The 23,683-nt window shown below is 39.3% G+C and overlaps 1 protein-coding gene across 2 annotated transcripts in view; it reads right to left on the bottom strand.

The window, feature by feature from the left end:
- pvrl2l (PVR cell adhesion molecule related 2 like) overlaps window positions 1–23,683 on the bottom strand; it is a 300,657-nt gene that overhangs the window by 6,899 nt on the left and 270,075 nt on the right. Inside the window, exon 7 of one of the 2 annotated variants that reach the window (XM_042434648.1) lies at window positions 4,176–4,305. In XM_042434648.1, coding sequence (XP_042290582.1) covers window positions 4,176–4,305 — 130 coding nt within the window. The remainder of the gene's footprint in view (window positions 1–4,175; window positions 4,306–23,683) is intronic. The other variant, XM_042434649.1, reaches the window with a different exon arrangement.

Here is a 23,683-nt window from a genome sequence, read left to right as displayed (position 1 = left end):
AGAACGTTATTAGTAACGGGCAGAAAAAGAACACATGCAAGTGATTTGCATTTTTTTCGCCACAGCTTCTCCAACAGTCTGGTTTAATGGATATTGGTAAATTTTGATTGTATTTTTGGCAACTCTACTCCCTCCAATAGCTAGAATTTGTTGTTTTAAGTATTGCTTCATACATGTTTTCCCAGTCTTCCTCTTTTAACTGTCCAGCTACTTCCACTTTGACCCGATTGTATCTTGTGTTTCAATATTATCCTATATATTAAGAGTATTATTGGTGTCCATATTATAGTTTTTAAAAAAATCATAAATCTTGTTGAGGGGTGCTGCTCTTGGTTGCCTTCTCATTTTTGAAAATTGTTGATATAGTTTTTAAGTTGTAAATGTTTATAAAAAATTGACTGGGCTAAATCAAATCAAATCTATTTGATATAGCTTTGAAAGAATTAAAATCATTCTTGATTAGTATTTGGAATATATTTGCAGTTCTTTTGTTGACCAATCTTTTAACACATTATCCATTTTGTTTGGTTTACAATGAGATTTGTTGTTTATTTTATGTTTTTGACAATTTGTTTCCAATTATATATAGTGTTATTGGTCCATTTGTTTTACCCTTTCAATTGTGCAATAATCCTTCTTATCTATAAAGGGTAATGTCTTTATTGAAAGCGGAGCCAGATCTGTTTCTATCATAAACCACTTAGCTTTTTACTGTCAGTAGTCCATTTCATTATGATACTTATTTGAAAATAATAAGTCTGGGAGTGATAATCCATGTTGTTTAGATTTTATTGATGTTTTTCCTTTTGTCATTCCAGATAAAATTAATTATCATTTCATTCCATCTGTTAAAACTTTGTGGAGGAATTTTTTTAATTGAAATAGGAAGAGGAACTGTATCCATTCTACTAAAAATAAAATCAGGTATTGTTTTCCACCTGGTTAGATCTTGTTTAATTTTTTTCTCTAGATTCTGATAATTAACCTCATAGATTTTTCTTAAATCATCATAAATTATTATTCCTTGTACTTTGGTTCCACTTAAATCTGAGGTTTTCTTTAGAGTCATCTGTCAGTTGTTTACTTACACATAGACTCACATTTACGGTCATTAACATTAGAAGTGAGAGTTCAGGAGAGGTAAAATATAGAATGACATCGTCTGCATATAATGCTAATTTATTACATTCCTGGCCTATAGTTCGCCTTTTTATTTTATCTTGCTGTCGTTTCAGCATACACAGAGCGAAGATCAGTGCAGACAGTAGGTCCCCTTGTCTGGTCCCCTTATATATATCAAATTGTCTTGATAGAGTGCCATTGACTTGAGCAACTGGCTTTTTACACATTAATTTTAACCATGAAACAAATGTAGGGTGAAAAACAAATGCTTTTACTATTGTGAAAATATATGGCCACAAGACTCCTCTCCTGTGAACTTGAACTTACTGTCCACTGAGTTTTACAAAAAACCTTATACTATTCATTTTACTGTTCAGTTTTACTAAAGTTTAAACAGGATTGCAAATTTTCCATGCAGTTAATCTGTCCCGAAGAGTTAGAACAAAACATATTATGACAAACAGAAATAAAACAATAGACAAAGATGTGCAATATAATCATAAGCATAAAGTCAACAGTATATTTGGCTTCCTGCTATGCTACCTTAGAACCTGGGTGGCTGTTTTTTTTTATCCATGCATATCTCATTGCATGGGTAGTCTGTGTTGATCAGGACAAAAGACATGGAGACACAGATGGACTACCTTGAAAGTAAGTTCAGACAAAATAATATCCACATGTGCAACACCCCGGAGAAAAAAGAGGGTAACTACATGACAAGCTAGAATTGACGGGGGATTTTAATATTCTCCGGACACACCGTACCTACAGAGAAAATACAGAACAAACCAGAACTGAACTATGATAAGAAGAAAAGAAAATACCACAGACGGCATGGGCAAAGAAAGTGACTCTGAATGGAATGAGGATCTTGTTCAATCATGACTTTACAACAAAAGTGAAACAACAGAGAGTCATGTACAAACCGATGAGAGACCAGCTGAGGAAGAAAAAATATTAAATCATATGTCATCACCCCAGCAAAGCTGAAAATCTTTTATGGCGATAGATCTTCAAAAACGTATGACAACCCAGAGACAGCATCTAAGGCTCTAAAAGAACTGGATATCACATGCGACAGAGCGAGTCATCAAACAAGTCCACAAAAGGAGGATGGATGGAATATACAACATGGACAGAGGAGGGGGAGCAGAGTGCATGCAGGCCCAGGTGACACCGAGAAAAGACTGAATGTAGAGACACGTGAACGACACATTTATTTCGAATGGGCTGAAACATGAACAGCATACAGCTATAAGAAATAATGGGATAACCTAGTCCACATTGGGTAAATGGAAAAATAACCTCTCTCTGCTTTTTGTTGATGTTGTTTTTTTGTTTGTTCTATTTATTCTAAATTAAGTAACAGCAGCAATAAACAGAGAAAAGGGTGAGAACCCCTGTGGAAGCCTTTTAGTTTTGCTTATGCTCATATAAAGATTAGGATGATATTTGCTTTCTAAAGGAGTTTCTCTTCATTTTTAATTTTTTTTCGAAAGACTACGTGTTCGCATGTCTAACACAGATCAGCTGGATTTTTGAGAACTAGACTTTAATTTCATTAAAAAAAAAACAATTTCTGGCTTCTACAGGGCAGGAAAGCCTCAATAAAACTTGACATCTCATGAAGTTTTTATGATTAACATCTTAGCGAACAACTCTCACATCAAGCAGATTTGATGCATTATTAGCATTCATCTGAAGTTTCTGATTATGCACCTGATGAATGTAAGGTCTTCTTTCAGCTCTGGTTTGGTCTGCACCACTCTTAAGAAAAATCTCTCTTATTTAGCTGCTATGTGTTTGACTCCACCAGCTACGGTGGGTTTATTCGAGCTTGTTTGCTGGAAATGTTGATGCCCACATGGGGTTAAGAGAGCAGTTCAGGCAATGCTTACCATACAGTAATATGAGGCTTTAATACCAAAACAAGCCCAAAAAGGGTTAAAAAATTCAGTAGAGCTGCTGAATTGGATGTTCTCTGAGTCAGCTGATTCAATGTTAATAACAAAAATATTGATTACTGCTGGTTTAAGATCTGTCAGCTTACCTTTAAACTACAATCGTTTCAAGACAAGTCTGTAAATTCATTTATTTAAGCCCATTTTAGACATTTACGATTTATTTTTTCAATCATATAAAGTTTATGCACGTATTTCTCACATCTCTTTGCCGGCATCTCATCGCCTTGAAAATCTCTTTCAGCCCGATGATTTTTCCCCTCACTGCTCAGTTTTGTGCTTAGAAAGATCCCTAATATCTCTCTCACTGTAGCTCATACAATATAAAGTACTGTATCCTGGGTGTGAATCCTACAACGTGGGCTTCAATTGGAACCAGTTGTGCTGGAAACAAATCATGGATTGAGGCTTTAAGGAATGTAATTTTCCAGTAATTTGAGTTCAAAACAGAGCTCTGCGGTCATGCTTATTTTTATGAAATTTTATGAGACTGGCTCACTAATCGTTCTATTGCAACAGATACAGTTCATATATCTCATGACCCTGACCTTTGCAATCCTTATTTCTGGCTGCTTGTACTGTATTTTGGCAATCTTCATAAATTCCACATCAACCTACTTTAGTGACTGCATAAAAGAGTGTCAGCAACATAAACGGGTCTAATTAACCTCTCTGACTCAGCAAGTAGTTGCAAGACTTGGCTAAACTTCCCCACCGCAGGAAACAATGAATGTACTGTATATTTATTAAATTGTATACCCCGTTGTTCTACAGGAAGCCTCAGTGGGGAAAATCACCTCTTAAAACTGGTATTAAAAGCAGGGAAGGTTTTAATAAATTCCTATGTACAGAAACAACACAGAGGAGGAATTGCATGCAGTGAATGGGGAGCAGAGGACTGGGAGTAAGATCTCCAGTCGGCCTCACACCATAAACTTCAGGTCAGGATTTGTCTCCGAGCTATCTCTGGTGGGTCCCCTCATCACAAGTCATATGTTTTAATGAGCCTTAGTTCCAGAGGGGGGAGATTAATTTTGCTCAGGAGGTTAAACACACAACGAGATAGATGCAGAATTGCTAATGAAGACTTACTCTCCGTCCTCCTGGCGTTTGCGGATGAAGAAGATGATGCCGATGATGATGCCGATAAAGGCGAGGGCACCGAGAATACCGCCGATAACAGCACCGGTCGGTGGGCCTGGGGTGATCTGTTGCCTCTCTTCTTTAGTGGGAGACACAGAGAAGCAGAAGAGAGAGCAAGGGAGAGAAAAGAGAGACAAGTTTATTATCAATTAATTTAAATGACATGTGACTGCCTCTGGCACTTTAATGTTGCTCATTTGCAGTATTTGTATTTTTTATGTGTTTTGCTGCTGAGGTCTGTGTGAGAGAATAGTCTGTGGTTGTGTGAGTCAGCAGTATTTCATTATTAACTGTAGCTGAGAGAAAAACAGTTTGATTTTAATGATTTTAACGTAAAATGAACCATCACAAGAGGACATGTCATGAGTTGGCAAGTCGAGTTTCTATTCATTGTCAACACTGTACACATTATTGTGGTGTAACATTGAGGTCGCAGCCACCTAAATACAAAGAAATTCAATATGATTTCTTTTAAAATGAAAGCAGCTCAGAGCTTTTACGTCATATGCTAACACTCATCGATGCCATAAATCTTTGCAATGCAGCTTCACATCAGCTGAGTCTTACACTGACCTCGACATCTCCCTTCAATTAAGAGCCTGTTTATGATTTCCGGAGGCCGGCAAGGCATCTAAATTGACAGTAAAAGCCTCTCATTACAGTAGGGCTTTTATTTAAAAGAAAAAAAAAAGGCTGACAGCAGCTTCACACTGTACACAACAACCGCTGTAGATGCACCATCATTGACAATAACAGAGACTTTGGTAGAAACAACAAAGAGAGGGTTGAATGGTTTTCACATGTTGTATTGTCCTTTCATATTTAATCTGTGCCACTGAAGTAAGAGCACTCCACTTCATTGACACAGAGATGATAAAAGGATAATTACCCCTATGATTTCCACTCATTTAGCCTCACTACATACATTTAGCTGATGTTTGTATGAGTATTTACCTTAAAATGAAGCCAGTTTTGCTGCTGCTGCAAGAAAAAAAACTGTACTGCAATGGCTCTACAGTAGTTTATATCCTACCTTAAATTACAGCCCTTGAGACATGTTGAAATGCTATTGTACTCGTTTAAAGACATATTTGTGCCAATAAAAAATGTACTTTCTTTTCTTCACTCTCTAAAAGAAGTCTGCATTCTTTACTCTCTGCTCTCAGGCCAAGGATCCATTAGCCTTTAATGGCAATAAGAGCAAACACCTCAGTGTTGAAAAGCCAAATGCAGGTGGTGAAAAATAAATCTCCAGATTCACTATGACAACTATAAAGAGAGACTTTGCATATATAATTTGGAACTGAGAAATGCAAGGCAGTCCTTCTTCTCTGACATCATTGCCAAAAACAATAATAATGCATGTGCCTTGTTTGCTACTGTTGACAGGCTAACTAACCCTCCTGTGTCAGTAGCCTCTGAACCTCTATCCACCAAGGCCTGCAATGCATTTGCCTCCTTCTTCACAGACAAAATTCAAGAAAACTAGACAAGCAGTCAGTGCTTCCATATTAGGAACAGTATATGTTACCCATGTATCCACTTAAAATCAATTCAAATACCATGACATAATTTTATCTGATCAACCACAAAAACCTGGAGGACATTATACAACATCTGAAATCGTCCTCCTGCTGCCTTGATATTCTGCCAACAGGCTTTTCCAAAAATGTTTCAAATTGCATGGCCTCAGATCTTCTTCAAATTGTAAACATGTCTCTTCTCTCAGGTGTCTTCCCACAGGCCCTGAAAACTGCCATCACTGTCATCAAGCCACTCTTAGAGCATAAGAATCTAGACACATCACTAATGGACAGTTATGGGCCCATATCAAACCTCCCGTTTCTAAGTAAAACCATTGAAAAAGCTGTTTTTCAACAGCTGAACAACTTTGTGGCACTAAACAACTGTTCTGATGTCTTCCAGTCAGGATTTTGACCACACCACAGCTATTGTCAAGGTCTTCAATGACATCCACTTAAACACAGACAGTGGCAGAATTTCAGTCTTAGTATTACTGGATCTCAGCGCTGGATTTGACACAGTCGACCACTACATATTACTACATAGACCGGAAAACTGGATGGGACTTTCTGGCACAGTACTGAACTGGTTTGAATCCTACGTAAAGGACAGGGACCACTTTGTGTCTATAGGTAATTACACATCTGAGCGGAAAAAAATGACCTGTGGAGTTCCCCAAGGCTCCATTCTGGGGCCTCTTCTGTTCAACATCTACATGTTTCCATTGGCTCAGATTGTGGAAAACTACAAAATATGTTACCATATTTATGCAAATTCTGCAGCCAGAAATCTTGGTGTAGTCATGGACTCAGACCTGAATTTCAACAGCCACATTAAGACAATTACAAAGTCAGCCTACTATCACCTTAAGAATATATCAAGGATTAAAGGACTTATGTCTCAGTAGAATTTGGAAAAACTTCTCCATGCATTTATCTTCAGCAGACTCGACTACTGTAATGGTGTCTTCATAGGTCTCCCTAAAAAAATCTATCAGATAGCTACAGTTGATTCAGAACACTGCTGCTCGAGTCCTCATTAAGACCAAGAAAGTGGATCATATCACTCCAGTTCGCAGATCTTTACACTGGCTTCCTGTCTGTCAAAGAATTGGCTTATAAAGCACTACATTGTTTAAGGCCAAAATACATTTCTGATCTGCTACGCTACGAGCCATCCAGACCTCTCAGGTCATCTGGGCAGATCTGCTTTCTGTCCCCAGAGTCAAAACTAAACATGGAGCAGCAGCGTTCAGTTTTTATGCTCCACATATCTGGAACAAACTCCCAGAAAACTGCAGGTCTGATGCAACTCTCAGTTCTTTTAAATCAAGGCTGAAGACTTTTCTGTTTGCAGCTGCCTTTTATTAAATTAAATAATTATTTATTTCTTACACTGCACTGTAACTCTTATTCTTGTATTGTATACCTGTCTTATTCTATTTTAGTTTGTTTTCTATTCTCTTGGCTCTTTAATGACTGTTTCTGGTTGTATTTGGGCTTGTGGTGTGTTTCTTTTGCACTTCGTCTCAATGCTTTTAATGTTTCATGTAAAGCACTTTGAATTGCCTTGTTGCTGAAGTGCGCTATATAAATAAACTTGCCTTGCCCTCACTTTTTCAAAACTGTTCACACAGCTCTCTTTACCAAAATGCAGCTCTGCACAACAGTTAATCTTACATCCAAAATACACTATTGCAACCAAAAAACTTCATCAATATTTCAGGATCATCTCTTGTACCAGAACACTGACAACGTTTGACTCCCAACAAGAAAACTTTGTCAGTCATCACAGAATTACCTGAAAAGCACAAACTACATTATGATATGTATCACTCTTGTCTTTGAAGTACCTTATTTATTTATTTGACATAAAAAAGGATTCCATTACACCACCAACAACAAAAGAATGACACTTCTTTATTGCATTTCTATTTATTTTTAGATGTAGATGTAGCAGGATGCTGCAAATTGCAGCCTAATTTACAGTAATTTTATGTTACATGACAATAGTATGTAAACATATGCAAAATGGACTGTTTGAGTTATGAGTTTTGTTAAACAAACAAACATCCATTGCATTGGGGTGGTAGCATAAGTTCCAGAGGCCAATATCTCAAGAGTTGGACAAATAAAAATGAAACTATGTGCATGGATGATACCACTAGGGATAAGTGAGAACAATTTTGATTATGTGAGCTGACCCTTTAAAAAGAAACCTCCCGATAAGCAAGAAGGAGGAAACTTATGATATATCCATAAGTGTAAAGTTGAGTCAGATCACATTAAGACTAGATGCAGTTACTCCTGCTCGCCAGCAGGTGGCATTCTGTTCCAAGCTTACTTGGGATAGATAGATAGATAGATAGATAGATAGATAGATAGATAGATAGATAGATAGATAGATAGAGGTCAGCTTTGCATATTCATGTCTGGGTAAATCCACTGGTAAAGGACTGGCTGCTCTGTGTGTGTGTGTGTGTGTGTGTGTGAGATAGAGAGAGAGTTTAGTTACCATGTCTGCCACAACGGTCACAGACAGAAGAGGGAGCAAGTCTCAATTATGCATGATCACAAACACACACAGCGGCGAGGAGGGTGGGAGAGAATGAAGAGTGAAAGGGTGAAAACAAAGGAGAGACAGAGGGGAAAGAAAAAGAAAAAAAAACACAAAGGATGGAGTTGGGAAGAGAGGTTGGAGAGAAGGATGAGGCGGGGAAGAGAGAGGGAAGGAGGTGAGATGAAGGTTAGGAGGTGTGGAGAGAAGACAGGAGGAATACACAATGATGGCAAGAGAGAGACAGATGGAGGGAGAGAGGCAGAGAATGACACCAGCCTTTCCTCACAGCTGGAAATGCACACACACACACACACACACACACACACACACACACACAAAAAGGAAGTGTATTATAGCAATCCCTTCCTCTCTCTTCGTATGTGTGTGTTGAAAGCTCATTAGATGCGTGCCACGGTGTTATCAAAGTTTACACTGGCAATGTTTGGCATTGATATTCGTGGTCGTTAACAAACTGCCTTTTTAATAAACAATGAGTCGTGGTGCTGCATGAAAAATGCCACACAGGCGACCTAGGAAGGGTGCGGAGAGGAGGAGGAGGAGGGCAGAATTTGGGGCAGGAACAAGAACCTGATTGGTCAGAGAATGGAGGTGAAATGTTGGGTGAGAAGGGAAGAGGAAGAAGTAAGATCCTCTGATTGTAGATGTAAAAACGGTTTTAATAATCTCTCTGAGAACACACTGACACCTCTCTCATTACATCTATGAACAGATAGAAAGCATCAGACACAATCTTGCTCAAACAAAGCTGTTCTTCCAACTGCAGGCAAACCAAAGGTGTTCAATAGCACATTGCAACAGTGTGTTTCCATCCACCTGTTTGAATTTAGGCTGGAAAACATCACAATAGAAACACCAGAAATTTGAAAAAACAAGTAATAGTAAAAAAATGCAATATGTGAAAAGAATAATTCAAAAAAAATGAATAAATAATATATCACAGGGCCAGTAGCTACTTTTTGTTTAATTTTTGACAGCCATCCACCCTCACATGGCTCCCCTACGTGAGGGTGGATAGCCCAAAAAATAATAAAGAATTAAAGGCAGACTGAATTCCAGACGCTACATATGGACAGAAGAGAGCGATCCATTTACATAAATAAGTAAGATTATTAATAAGAAAACTATCGAAGGCAAACAAGCCCGAGCTGTTATCAGTCTACAAACACAGGGTCAGAATATAAAGAGCAGAACGACTTTGAAATCTGCTTTCAGGATTTCATCTGGTTGTTTTGTTGGATTTAAAAAGGGCTCAAGAATTTGAGAGGGCTCTTATCAACAGATTCTGGTTAACAGGTTTCAACAGGCCACAGCCTTATGGAACACACTGGAATATAGCCCCTGATGGTACTTAAAAGGCGGGATTTAACAGGATGAAGCCTCACTTTCAAGTCAAATCCAATAGAGTTTACTCTTTTTTCAGTTGCAGTTTGTATGGGAGGGGTACAAAATCTGCTTAAATGTGTGTGCAAGTCAGGTTGATCTCTCATACGGGAATATAGAAACATTTTTGTCACTTTATCAAGACACTGATGATGGCCATGATCGCTGGCTCTAAACTTATTCTAGACTTCCACACAATTCTATTAAATCTATCTACATATCATCGTTCTGTTATTTTCTGTCATGCATATACTGTTATAATGTCGGATGTCTATTTTAAACATAGTCACAGTTCCAAAACTTGAGGTGAACATATGTAAAAATGCCTCCTTCAGGTCAAAAGTCGGGGCTTCAGCCTGCTCTGAATGTTCTGTTTGTAATTTTACCTCTATTTCCCAATCTAACTGACATCAGATAGTTTGTGCATGCCTACAAACAGCCGTCTGTCCGTGGTCTTTGTTGCTCAGGTTGTTCACGTCGTCAACTCGCATATTTTGGATCAAAATCAGGCTCCAGCATGCACATATGTATTTGAGAAGTTTAGATTTTGAGTAAAGAACGAGAACAAGAAGCGAAATCTGACCACTACTGTTTGTTTACGTAGCCTCCAGAGGTGGCAGAAGTCTGCAGCATAAAGGACCAGTATAATATAAATCAGGAGTTTTTTGAACTGTAAATCATGCAAAGATATTCCAGTAGAGCCCCAGAAGGAAAGCTGTTGAATCTTAACTCACTGACTAATTATTGCTAAAATCTGCTGCATCCCTTTAGTGGTTTTACCATTAATGAACTTCAATACAACAATGTCATGCCAGGTGGGAAGCTTTGATGAAATGTTGTTACCAATGTTAACCTAATCTTACAAAGATAGACCAGAATCCCAGAAATTACATCTCTATTTAATGATTCTGCACCAATGGCAACATTCTTTGGCAATGCAGGAAGTAGTGTGTGTTTTATGTGGCAAGGTGGAAAATGAGGGTGTGGAGGTTTGGATGGTGGATGGCCACGTAGGGCGTCTGATTTTCATGTGAGAGTCCTGCAGTTGATGTTTGTCTTGTCATTAACTGTAACAAAGATCTTTCCCTGAGCTTAACCATATCGTAATTGCCATGTGCAGATGTTATAGCGAGAATATAAAAAGCGTAGCATTGGATGCTTCGTAAATCATCCAAAACTGACACTCTTGTTTGGCGATGAGATTGTCCAGAAGGCTGTGTTGCTCTTTTAGTCATGTTCTCTTGTTATGTTCTTTAGAGTTTATTTGCAGAGCTGTAGTTGATTGAAATCCACAAACTTTCCCACTTTTGCTAATGTTTTGGAGATTTGCTTAGAAGTTCTGCCACATCTGGATGGAAAATACCTTGAATGACATACTGTAGCTTCTAGCCTCAGCTCAGACTCTGGTTTAAGTGCCATGGGAGAGGAAGCAGAACAACCAAGAATCATCTATCCATGAGCTGCAGGAGTGACCAGTTGATCCCTGTTTGTTGCAACAAAATCTTCCATGTTGCAGGTTGCATTAGTGATGAGTCAACACACGTGCTGACACTTCCTGTCTGTCCAACACATCTGCTCAATGCGTCCTCACCTCTCTCATTCACACATGCAGGTATAACTGCCATACACATCTTCACCTCTGAGAGCTACATTTTTCACTTTCGTTCATGCTCCATCTATTAAATTCCATCTTTATCTAACATGCAGCTCGATTTCCTTGTCAGCAAGTCTGTGCTGGTTCCTGCTGGAGTTGTAGAATATTTATATGAATTATCAAACATTTATACTGTTAAATCAATAGCCTGGGCTCGTACTGTAGCACTGCTTTTTAGATCCAAAAAATGAGTGGTTGGGAATTTGCAGGCGTACACAGGCGCACTACAGCAGACCTTCACTCCTGCTTAGCTTGATCCATTTCTGTCCATTTCTCACTCCATCACCTGGTAGAAAAACACCCAAATCTGCAGATATAACGCTATTATCTAAGTGACACTGAAGTGGTGAGAAATTGCTACTGTATCGCATGCAATTTAAATGAAATTGAAACAACAATTCATGTCTAAAGCGCTCCATTGGTCTCTCATATCAAATGCTCCAGTGTGTGGGCTGTGTTAGCCATCACAGAAACACACTGTGCCCAAGGCCTGCACTTAACTATCTCCCCCTGATACACAACATGGATAAAAACACACATTTGGTAAAAAAAATAAATAAATAAAAGAAGAAAAAAAACTACCACTCACAGACACCGATACTCAGATTCATGCACCGGAACAAAACAAGTACTAAAAAATCTCTGATGTTCAGGAATTCAAGCTCGATGTTATTACTCCCATGTCGATCGTTATAATTTCACATCACATGACATGGATTGGGAAGCATTAACCTTGAAGAATTGGAAGAACAGACGACACACATGAGACCAAACACGGCAATCTAAATGGATGTTCTTCGTGATTTATGTGACTCGTTTGTCTTCGTTTTACTAGAATAAGGAGACAGATGTGTGACACTCATTTCCTGTATTTGAATGATGCGGCTTTTCGTTTTGGATCATATGAACTCTATGAAAAAGGTGGATTTGTTTGATGGGTATCATGCACTTAGAGGCACCAGGCAGTAGACCAGCGTCTGGGAAGATTAATGGCAGATATCTACAGATTCCAGTTGTTACATCCAGAGATAATTATATAACCACTTCACAGTATGATCTACTGTAAATTGATACCTAAAGTATCAATATTACCAGCAATAAGTCTTGTTTTGAGTAGTGATACTAGCGTTAATAAGAATGAAACAAAAACGTTTACCAGTTTCATCAGATTATGTTTCAGGCACATAAACACTCTTCTTAAAGATAGGTTCATAATCTCTCAAGTCTGTCTGAAAACAACAGTCAGGAGTCCAAATGAACATTGACACATGTTTTTCATGCTGTAATCATCCCCCCTTCTCATACTGGACATGAAGAGATCCCCTCATAATGAGATTTTCCTTGCAAAAAATGTATTCAAAAGTTTATTTGAAGTTAATATGAGACTTCAGTAAATCAAGTCTTTCAAAGTTACTGTCTTTTTAGTGCAAAATTCCCTCTTTTTGTTACGATCCTTCCACTGCAGCTGAAAAGGAAAACACTGTCTGTCGAGACACAAAGAGGGAATTTTTTACTAAAAAGACTGTAACTCTGGAAGATATCCATATATTTGACTAACTCAGATGACTGAAGCTTCATATTATCTTCAGATAAACTTTAAAACATGCACTTTGTCTTCTACTACCATCTACTACTGGTCAGTATGAACAAGAGGGATGATTACAGCGAGGAAAACCTGTGTCAACGTTCATAGAAGCACCTGACTTAAAACTGTGAACATATCCTTTGATGCATGTATTCTCTGCTCTACTTCTCTGCTGCTGTCGAGTGCAGCAATCACCTTCAGTTCAAAGAACTGACACAATAAACATTTAATAAACATTTTTCATTAAAAAACGGACTCGTGTTTTAACATGCGAGTGGTTAAATCATTCACAGAGAACGGTAAAAATTCGACACTATTTGCCAAATCACTCAGTGGTAAAATGTATTCAGAAAAAGCCTCTATTAATGATGCACTCCGTTCAAATCATAACACACTGCTCTCCCCCCACATAATAATACATTAGCTGCTTGTAATGATCAAAAGTAGCTGTATCAACATCAGTGATTCTGGCCCTGGTATTACTTGGTGTCAGATCTAAACCTAATTTTGCGGTATTATTTACAGCTAATCGTCTGCCATGTGAAAAGGGTAAATGTCTTGCACCTTTAATAAGCACTACGTTTTCTATGCTTACAATAAATCTACACACATCTGTTAAAGGAATCTCAACTCCACTTTTTTAATACTTTAAACTCATACTTTTGTAGATCTCCAGTTTGTGAATCTCACAAGAATGTAGAGAACCAGATAAATCATTTAGAAAATGGCAAGGACACAGTGGACCGATGAAATATCAATGCAAGAACTAAAGACTGAGCCTGGTGCTGTTGTTCACTTAATCAATCAATCAACGAGTTGAGTGCCATTTGAGAGGAAGGAAAAACTCACAGCTGACTGAACGGCTGCCTCTGACTTTTTTTTCTCTGAAACTCCGTGAGCTTAAGTAGAAGATTGCTAGAATCCCTGAAATGTAACATGACATGAGACTACGAGGCAATACGGCAGGATATGAATGAATGTTGCCATCAGATCCAGCAACTCAAATTTGCTGGTACACACACACACACACACACACACACACACACACACACACACACAAAACACTACCTCAGCTTGAGGCTGAAGCCAATACCTTAAGGTGCAATGCCACCGACGGCCACTAGATGCTGACTCAAAAAAATCTCTGGCTCCAACTGACTCCCATTCAAAAAGCTTCAACTTCTCTCTAGAAATACTGAGTCAGTCAAGTCTATAAGGTCTCAATCGCTAAATTCAGGCCTTCTAATAAGTTTGCTGATGGTCATTTTGGAAATTGAGAGAATTAAAGGCAACACCCCGCACTCCTTATTTGGAAGGTCCTGGCTTAACCAATTGGTGATGTCACACCTCGCTACGTCCGCCTTTATATACAGTCTGCCATTCTGCCTAAGTTCTCCTCTGGAAACGCCATAGTCACGTACAGTTAGTCAATTCATCAATAGCCACTTCAGTGTTGGAAGGAAGGTAGGAAGCAGGAGGGAAGACAAGAGGAGCTGAGAGTTGGTGGGAATGAAAACAAAAGAAACAAAGGAAGGAAGGAAGACAAGGAGGTGATTTAAGAGAGTGACGGAGCAGGTTTGAGAATGTATGGATAAGGAGAGATAATAGAGTGAAGGTGGCAGGGATGGAGGAATAAGGAGGAGAGGGTGATAGGAGTGTTAGTGGCCTGCGGAAAGGAGGAGGAGATTTTAAAGGTCTAAACAGTCCCGAGGGGGACCATGAGTGACACTGGAACAACAACCGCCTCTCTTCCTCTTGCTCACAATCCTTCTTTCACCTCCTCTCTTTCTCTTTCCTGATGTGTTTTTTTTTAAACTCTCATTATTCTCCTTCGCTGTGTTTTAACCGCTTCCTCTCTCTTTTCCCTCAGCCTCGTCCCTCAGTCCGTCATCAGACTGCTTCATCCGTACTTCTATAGCCTCCATTTAAGCCACTCTCCCTCAATCACTTCGTCCCATCCCCCCCGAGCGACATTAGTGTGCCCTCTCGCATTTACAGACTCTGAAATTACTGCAATCTGTGAGCAATTATGATGAATAAAAAAAAAGGAATGATTATAATCTTAGAGGCTAAAAGCTTCTTTATTCCTTTCAGCAAGGCACTTCAGAAAAGAGGTAGGGAAGAGAAAGAGAAAAGGTGAGTGGGAGAAAAACCAGAATGAGAGAGCTCTATGAAGATCAGCGTAATTGAATAGTGTGTCGCACACTAAAGCTGATTTTATGTAAAATTACATCTGTTTTACATTGCAAAACCTCTCCATTGTGAAGAAATTGTGCCCCCCTGCAGTGCAAATCTTAGTTTCAAAGGTTAAACATGCAATCTACGCTACAGTCTCAGTCAACAAACACGATGAATTGACCAAAATTGTCGAGCATTTTGTCAGAGGCCCTATTATTTATTTTTTCAATCCATTTTAGAGGATGTATTTTCACTTTTTTAAAAGTCTTAAAGTCAACAATTGCTGATTTCCGTGCCAGCAAATGCAGCTGTCTCTTTCCATACGCCCCTTCACTTACATCACAAAAAATTTGGCTGTGGAGGTTGTACATTTGGCACCGAAAAAAGAAAATAGAAATTAGTCGTTTTGGTTCCTGCCAAAAAATACGGCTCGATTCGACAGGCGTTGTTGGTTGTGATTCAAAATTATATGTATTTAGGTTTAAAAAGCAACTTAATATTCCCTGAAAATTGTGTTTTTGCTGACCTCCAGTGCTTTAACTTCTCACTTAGCTACAGTTCTTTACAGGTGAACTCTCAGGTGTGACACCGTGACATCACAGTTGGGTGTGGTTACAGGTGCAACAGAGCGACAGATAGTTGCACTTATTTCAAGCATGAAAGGCAACACCCCTCTTGAAACAAGGGAATCGGCAACAAGTGCTATTAACACCCCGCTGGCAGCTGTTTTTTTAGAAACAAAAGAAAGGCTGAAAATAAGAAATAAAAGCTCCAAAAGAGAACAATGTAACCTTTTGTTCTGTTAATTGAAATCCTGTAGCTTCAGAGTTTTTTTTCTCTCTCTCTATCCCTCATGATGTGTTCGACATGATCTTTTAAAGAAAATATCCACCGTAAACCGCTTTATCACAGTGTGGAACAGCTACAGGGTGGCTTGAGGGTCCAATTTTTTGTTTGGTGCTGAACTTTTTTCCCTTTCTGAGGAGAAAAGGCGAAATGTGGAGGACGTGAAGTTGCATCGAGCACAGCCACAAAGGAGTTTTATAACAGAAACAGTTTTAATGATCTAAAAACATCGATGGTAAATGTCAGGAATTTGGTATCAGTCCCTTAGTAAAGCTGCATTGATCGACCAGCAGACAAACTCTCCAGGGCTGATTGAGGATACTCTGTGTAACTGTGTACGAGTACTTGCAAGAGAGGGTTGGATTTTCCTTCTATTGTTTGAGGAGCAATTTTAAAACAAAAGAAAATGATGGTGAAGGAAGGATGACGATCAGAAATGATTTGCCAATTGAGGACGCATCGGATGATGACTTGGCTGACGAGAACAATTGGGACAGCAGAAGAATCATAAATAATTTCGAGGCAGCTCCATCACTGTGCACTCAGTGTAATTAGCTTTCCGAGACTAGACAAGAGCCATCCAACCCACACGGCTTTTCAGTTACAGTACATGACGGTTTCGGCAGCCTGCGGAGAAACAAAAGCACACGCAAAAAAAAAAAAACATACACGTGTGCCTACATGAGTCCCCTAATAAGGAGGCAGGTCAGATGGGATCTTTAAAATCTCATTGCACGGCGCACAGCTCACACACATACATACACAGAAGCCTCACAGTGTGACCTTTTTGAATAAATCTGCCTATCAGTGCTGTCTGTGTTTGTGTGACAGATATCTTTGGATACGCAACACTTCACAACCTTATCTGAATCCAGAGATCCCCTTTCATTTTCTGACAGCTCTCTGTGTGAGCGTTTTTCTGTCCTTTCTGCCCATATGCCTCTGCCCACTTAACAGATTACAGGACACACATATGCACACTAACACACACACACACACACACTCTTATACACATGCAGACACATTCTGTTGCTTGCTTCCTCAAATAACATTGAGGGTAGAGGGAGTGGGTGGGTGGAGGGAGGGTGGGTGGAGGGGGGGGTGGCATTGCTCTCTAAATGATCCAGAGCAAATGAGTTTATCTCAGAGACAGACAGCCCCCAAACCATTCAGGATCAAACTAGGTCATACTCAGAGAGAGAGAGAGAGAGAGAGAGACAGATTGAAGGAGAAAAGAGGGAGAAAACAAAACTAGGAGAAAGAAAATGCTGATGCAGAGAAGAAGAAGAAGAAGAAGAAGTAGAAGAGAAAAGGACTCCGGCTGAATTTATCTCCTCTTTTCAATCTCCTATCCTCCTCCGTCCCCCCTGCCTTCCTTCTCTTCTCTTTGTGTAAACATACTGAAGCTGACATTTTGAGTTGTCCCCTCTCTTAAAAGAGCTGTCACCCAGCTAGTCAAATGACATAAAATCACTAAGAGGACGGGAGGAGAAGAGTAAAGCAAGGTGCATCAAAGGAGGTATTTTCAGCAGGACGCGAGACGTGAGGATGTGCTCAGTCTGGAGTGGAAAATCTGCTGTTTAAACCAACAACAGAGTGAATTGTTTCTTTGTGGTGGCACTTTAGTAGGTTAATGGGATTAGGCCACAGTGTGAGAACACTACAGTATCAAAACTTTGCTGTGCGTGTGTTGGGAATAACAGATTTAAAGTCTTACTGTAAGTGCATATGACTTACAGTGTAGAGTCTTGCAAGGGAGTCCCAAGGCAACAGTGAGCCATGGGCCCCTTGTGCTCCTCCAATCCCAGTGCACTTAGAATAAACATGGCATCTTAATTAGATTTTATCAAGAGACCAACCAGTACCCCTCTGGTGCAATACTACCTGGCCCAGGTTTGCGGTATGTTAATTAAAAGCAGAATCGTTTGGGAATATGTACAGTGTCAAGTAAAATAATAAAGGTCTGACTAGAATTGTTACACCGCTGTACTTTAGTCGCTCTGCAAAGAAAGGCTTCAAAGATTAATGTCAAGATCTTTTTGAGTGTAGAAAGTGTTCGGTTTTTGTGCACAAGTTGTAGGGAAAGACTGTGATCCCAAGAGAAATGACAGCATCAGTCATTTCAGCAAACGTCCCAAATGACATGTTTACATTCAAATAAAAAAAAAGACCTCTGGCAGCTGAAGGAATTATGACAAAGGAAGAAATATTTTGACAAGGGAGACTGCTATACGCTACCTGTTTCCTCCCGACAGTCAACATTTATTTGAACCATGACAATGGATTGTTCCCAAACCTTAACTAAGTGGTTATCTAACCCCAAACTGTAATCTTTCCTTGACCCAAATCAAAGTTTTTATCCACCTAAACCAAACCAAACAGATCAGAAAACGGTTTCATTTTTGCAACTGTGATAAATGTTTTTGGATGGCACTGACAAATGATGTTGCACTGCTGATAGGAGCTCGTTGGGTTCTTATCATTTCAATTTCTTTTGTTTTGAAGCAGTACATATTCCCAAACAAATTTGCATTTAATCAAATTGTCACAAACCAAATGACACAATGATTGTGGCTTTTATTTAAGGCCCCTCAGAGTCTCAGGTCCGGGGCCAGTTGTAACATGTTTTAACTAAATTCCCATCAGTCCAAAAGATCCCATTTCATAGTACACTGTCTAGAATTGCACCTTCCTGCTTAGGTTGGTAATGTGTGGTGTAACATATCAAAGCAAGGTAGCAAAAAAACAAACCTATAATCTTTGCAAAAATGTTTTTTCAGCTATAGTTTGTTTGCTATAATTGCTCATTTGGCATCAGAAGAAGGAAGAAGCACCACTGCAGTTGACAGTTGTTTCTTTGTTTGATCCTCATGTTTTAGTTGAGTGTGACATTTTTGTGTATATTTGGTTACTTTTGTAATTCAATTAACTTCAAAGTATCCCTGTAGGTCTGGTATTCAGTATTAAACATATTAAAGATGACTCCATTCTATCCAAAGTCCCTTTCTATATTTTATCCACGATTCCTGCATCATACCCTTCTCCTTACTTATTTTTTAATCTGTAAATAAGTTGAAAGAGCTGCAGTAGCTTATGTCAATAACACCCTAAAGTAAGTTTTAATAGACTGTAGAAGAGAGATGGGCAGTATTGATGGAAAGTTACAAAGGTAACAAGCTGCATGTATTTAAAGAAATGAGATTTAGAGATATTGAATTTCAATCTTAGCTGTTGAAAAGATGCATGATTATTATTATCATCATCAACCGACTCGTCCACGCTCGGCCAGGTATTGAATGATTAATCTATTGCAGAGGGTTTAAACGTGTTAAAAGTTACTTATTTTCACTCCTCAATAAAACTGGTCAACATTTTCAATTTTATTATGGATTCCTATGACTTGTACCCACTTTGTTCATGTTCAGAAGCAGGTTTTTCACAGACAGCATCTATTGTGCCTCGGGCTGTCTGATGAGGGGAGTTCTCGCCTCTGACTTTTCATCCTTTTCTCTAGCTGATGTCCCAAGGATGTTTTTACTTTGTTTTTTACTTTGAGCTCAGACGGAGTCCGGCACTCTTGCTGTTCTGAGCCTGTAAAACCCACTGAGACGCCGTATCTGATACTGGGCTTATAAACTTGAAAAACAGAGTAAAAATCAGATTTTTAAAAAAATGAATAATACAAAAAGACTTTAAAAATACGATTTAAAGTGCAAACTCTTCTTGTTTAATTACTTTATTCTGGATGACCTTACTTCATATAATCCAGAAGCACTTTTTTAAAAATAAAATGTGCTAAAAACATCTTCTTGTAGCAGGACACCAAACAAATCTGTGGTATTTTCAATGTAAATCAGTACAACCTGAAAACAAAGTAGTAGCTTTTGTATTCTCAGGAGCCCAGATGGAATAATTTCTTTTCCATGTCAAGTTGATAATGAAGAGATCACACCGGAGTCACACTGAATATCTGACTATGCATTTGCCAACTCCTCATTCATCCACTCCTCTTTAGCTTTTCACCCTGGCAGGAGTGAGAAAGAACTCCGGAGTCAATTTGGCGCTCAATACCAGCTGGCTGAATAGCACAGTTTAGAGGTTAAGCTACTGGGGTAAAACCTGCACAAAAATGTAGGAGAATGCAAAAGTGGATTCTAATATTTGAAGGACTTCGGGAGCACTCAATTTCAGCCTCCACCACAAACTTGGAATGGCCTCAAGAGTGGAGGGGAGATCAGTTATATCAAGCACTCCTGGGGTTATTTCAAGCGTTTGGAATAAATTCGAGTGTTATTTTACCCAGGTCTGGAGCCGAGGGAGCACTTTTAATATTCAACCTACTTCACCGCTCAGTTCACTCACTCCTGCATACACACACACACACACACACACACCACATGTCACTTCAAGCCACTTCAAACACACTTCACGCTACAACTTCAAGTCCCTTAGGCCCAAATTGGGGTCATGTTCTTCTGACAGCCAATCAACACACCCCTGAGTGTGAGGATGCAACTGTGTGTGTGTGTGTGTGAGTCCCTATCACTGGGATTTAGATCATGTTTATATGCATCTGTATGTCAGTGTGTGTGCGTGAAAGAGAGAGAGAGCAAAAAAAAAAAGTGAGCCAATCATCAACAGCCAATCATCTGTCATTCAGACAGCTATTTGGACACCTTGGTCCCCTGGCAACACCATGGCAACAGCAGCTGTCTGTTACCAGGTAACTGTGCATAGCGATGAGAGATCAGGTGTAGGCAAGAGCAGAAAGGCATTGTGGGAGAAGCAGAGGTCAAGAAATGCGCACACGCACTAAAACACAGGAGAGGGTGGAAGGTCAAACATGCAGACAGGTGGCAGGTGGAGGTCTGAAGATTCAGAGAGGAGGCTCACAAACACACATTTTTAGTTAGAATTCATAAACATGCAGACATCAACCTAAAAGCTCACAAAAACACACACACACATTAATGCAGAAGCCCGGGGATAAATGAAGACAAAACACACACAATGAGCAGGAGAGACATACACGAACTTTGAAAATTATGCAAACAAAACAAAGCATAAAACAAAACCAAAACAATGTCATAAAAAATAAAAATAATCACAAGTACACACAGCTGAGCTGACACACTAAATATACTGTATATACGACCATATGGCGCACACACACTCACACACACACACACACTGACTAATCTCCTCACCCTTTTAGATGGTCTGTTGCATTTAGACTCTCTGGGGACTGGGTATTATACTGATGGCTACAACATAGAGTGTGTGTGTGTGTGTTTGTGCGAACGATACAGTGAGAGAGTGAGTGAGAGCAAGCGAGAGAGAAAGCGTAAGTCAGAAAACTCAGACTTTATTAGCAGGGAAATTATTTTTACGTTGCTGAAGAAATCAAGCTATTAAAGGGGACGTAAGATGCACATTTCCAGGTCTATATTTATATTCTGGGGCTCAACTGGAATATCTTTGCATGATTTACAGTTAAAAAAAATTCATTTATTTTATACTGGCCCCTTTATGCTGCTCCTCAGTTCAGTCTTTGGCTGAAACAGGCTGTTTTAACCCCCATCTCTTTAAAGCTGCCCTTCAGCGGACTTCCACAGCAAAGGCTACCAACGGTTTGTGGGTATGCGCGAACAATTTGATGTCATCACAAAGAGGAAGTTGAGGTAACTTTGCGAACAGAGCGAACAGAGCAGGTTGAAGCCCTGGCATTTGACTTTCAGGCATTTTTACATACATTCACCTTATGTTTTGGGCCTTTGACCATGTTTAACATAGAAATCCAACATCATAAGAGTATATAAATAACAGAAAATCACAAAAAGCATAATATATCCCTTTTAACACGTAACATGCGTTTACATGCATGCTAGTATTCCAGGTATAGTAAGTTCTTTATGGAGCATCCTGATTATGTTTTGCACATGTAACCACTGTATTCTAGTCTCAGAAACCTCATTTCCCATCACTGAACATTAAAATGAGAAGCTAAATCCAGCACAGCGCTAAATGCAGCAGATTCCAAGTAGCCAAGAACACACACAGTGTTTTCATCCTTAGCTGTTGAGGTAATTCTGTTCTGTATCTGTATCTGTATATGACGGATGTGGAGGAGTCAAACCTGCACTCGCTTAGATTATCAGGAACCTGGATAATATAAGACTTATGTAAACAAGGATACAAATAACCAGGATGTGTTCTGTATGATCATGTGATCAAAACCAGGATAAAACTCATTACATGTATGTAAACACTCATTAATGAAAGTTATCACATTGCATATATGTATAGGGTGATAAGAAATGTAATGAGGTAAAACTAACCGACAAAAAAACACATTTACAGTCAAATTAAGGCTTTGCACATGTTTCTTGTACTGTATGTCTGCTTGGTATTGATCAGTGTTTTCTCTCTCTGAGCATCACATGGCTGGAACACACTTCAATCGCCTTGAAAGACTTAATCGATTTGACCATTTATGTCTTTTGCATCATCCAATCCAATCATGTAATGATTAAGGGCCTGCAGCTGTAAGATGCTGGGTTGAGTGAATCATATCAGGGTTAAGACTTTATATCACACTGAAGGAGGCTGGAGGGTGAATCATTTGAGCTGTCCTTAGCCCGCCCTTGCTAAGTTGAAATGTTTACTGAGTGCTGACCTTTTCTGCTATTTTTGAGACAATTGGTTTTTTTTCATTGCAGTGCAACTCCTTCTGTCCAGTGTCAAATAAACTCAAAGTGAAAACTCTCCTGGGGCTACGTAAATGATGTGTTCCTGTAGTTTGTGTTAATACGTGTTGACAGTGTTTTATTTCTGTGTGTTAATTTATCATATTACTGTGTTAAATGAGCGTTGATATGCGTGTGAAAGAAAAATGGCAAGTTTGTTTGTGTGACAGACAGGCTGGTGTAAGGCAGGTGTGTTTTTGTTTTGTGTGTCTTTACTTGTGAATGAATGTTTGAGTAATGGTTCACACCTCCGTGTGCATAGGTTAACCTGTGTGTGTGTGTGTGTGTTTGAGGCCTTTTCTGTCTGTATGAGTAAAATTTGTGTGTATTTGTGCCTGTGTGTGTGTGTCAGTTTTTAAGCAAGTGTGTTAGCTCCAGTCCCTGTGACACTGTTCTTTGCTTGCGGGGAACCGTATGCTTCCTGCCATCCGCTGCCACACTGAATATCACTCACTCTCACTCTCTCTCTCTCTTACACACACACACGCACACACACACACACACACATACACAGCCCAAGGGCCCCGTGGCCTCCCTGTCCTTGGAGACCTATCGGTCATCTGTCCCCTCACTGCTGACCTACACGCACAGACACACACACACAAAACAAATTCACAAATGCGTACCGCCACAAGAAGAATGAACACACAGCCACAATCCCAGAAATAGTACAAATCATAATATCATGCACGCACACGCACACACACACACAAATGCACACAGAAGGGCACAGAGATAAACAGAAGTATGAAAAGAGACAGAAGCAATGTGTGCACAAACATCAACACACAGGGGAGGCAACATGTGCAGATAAACACACAACAGCCTGTCGTATTGCAGCTTTAAGCCCTACTGTATAATACAAATACAAACTCTGTAAGGTGCTTAATATTAATGAGCCTGATAGTATTAATATACAAGTAACTATCAGGAGCACATTTCCAGTAAGCAGACACACACAAAG

This window comes from Thunnus maccoyii, chromosome 15 (assembly GCF_910596095.1).
Source record: "Thunnus maccoyii chromosome 15, fThuMac1.1, whole genome shotgun sequence".
Taxonomy (NCBI): domain Eukaryota; kingdom Metazoa; phylum Chordata; class Actinopteri; order Scombriformes; family Scombridae; genus Thunnus; species Thunnus maccoyii.
This window is presented reverse-complemented; position numbering and strand designations above follow the sequence as displayed.